Genomic DNA, 1,313 nt, shown 5'->3' on the forward strand with positions numbered 1-1,313 from the left:
TATCACCTCTGCACTATCTCTGGTCCGTTTCATCTCTGCAGCACCTCTGGTTGATGTCACCGCTGCAACATCTCCCCAATATGGCCCTTTCTCTCTTCTGACATGGCCCCTACCTTTGCCTGGCCCTCATCACCTCACACTCGAACTACTGCAATAGCTGCTGGGGGAAGTCTGCCTGCCTCACGTTTCTCCCCACTCCACTCCATCCTCCATTCAAGCGCTAAAGTGAGTTTCCTAAAACGAAGGCATAACCATGTCACCCCCCATGCCATAAACTCCAGTGGCTCCCTATCACCTCCAGCATCAAGCACCAAGGGCTGTTTGGCATTCACAGCCCTTCATAGCCTACCCCTGACTCTTCCATCCAGGGCCACCGGCCTCCTGCCCGTCCCACCACCAACACTCTGCATCTCCCACCTCGGCGCCTTTGCCCTGCGCCAGCCTGGCTCCCTTTCCCGGCCCCACCAGGCTCGCCGACACCCTGGTTCGACCCGGCCTCCACGCTCACCTGCCCGGCGGCCATGGCCAGTGCCGTTGCCTCCGTCTCCCCCTCAGTCCGGGACGATGGGCACAGGAACCGGGACAAAAGCCCCACCACCACCTCTGACCTTTGGCCTGCGGCCTCCACTCCGACTGGGAGGAGGGGATGAGGAGAGGCCTAACAGCCCGGAAGAGGAGGGAGGAAGAGAACAGGAAGTCAGTTCTGAGGCTGCAGAGCCCTGAGCGCGCAAGGCCTTCTGGGAAACGAAGTGGCGGCTCGGCGCTTAGCCCCGCCCACTCACCCCCCACCCCACCCCCACGAGGGCGAGGGGAGGAGTCTGACCCGAGTGCGCCTGGGCGCTGGGACCCTCCCCCAGCTGTGTCTGCTCCTGGGCAGACCCCGGCCCGGGGGAAGCTGCGGCACGCCCCTGTGTGCGCCCCCAGCATCCCCCCCATAGTCCCCGGGGAAGAGGGGCGCCAGTCTCTGTGGACAGCGCCCCAGAGTCCTCCAGACCCATCGCCCTTACCGACGGGGAGCTCCCTACCTCCTCTCCTAGATCCGGGCCTCCGGTCCACCTTGGAAGCCCCTCCACGGGCACAGAGGCTCCCAATCTCCCAACCCCCAGCTTCAGTATGAAGACACCCCCGCCACCGCGCCTGGGCCTCCAGCGAGGCCGGGGGTGGATCCGGAGGAGCGGGGTCCTGCGGGAGGGTGGGGGCGCGGGGGCCCACTGTGGGGGCTGAGCGTGCTGCCGGTGGGGGGGGGGTGAGGGGGGGGGGGGGAGCGGGTTCACTCTGGGGGGCCGCACTGGGGCTTGGTGCGGGCCATGTCT

At 66.1% G+C, this 1,313-nt stretch overlaps 1 protein-coding gene across 1 annotated transcript in view; it reads right to left on the bottom strand.

Moving 5' to 3' along the window:
- LOC138173848 (zinc finger protein 665-like) overlaps positions 1 to 739 on the bottom strand; it is a 9,139-nt gene extending 8,400 nt beyond the window's left edge. The window contains exon 1 of the mRNA XM_069103940.1: positions 509 to 739. Coding sequence (XP_068960041.1) covers positions 509 to 523 — 15 coding nt within the window. The 5' untranslated portion in view covers positions 524 to 739. The remainder of the gene's footprint in view (positions 1 to 508) is intronic.
- Between the last annotated feature and the right edge of the window lie 574 nt (positions 740 to 1,313).

This window comes from Petaurus breviceps, unplaced genomic scaffold (assembly GCF_028583685.1).
Source record: "Petaurus breviceps papuanus isolate PSGF00001 unplaced genomic scaffold, PetGlider_PUasm1.0 654, whole genome shotgun sequence".
Taxonomy (NCBI): Eukaryota; Metazoa; Chordata; class Mammalia; order Diprotodontia; family Petauridae; genus Petaurus; species Petaurus breviceps.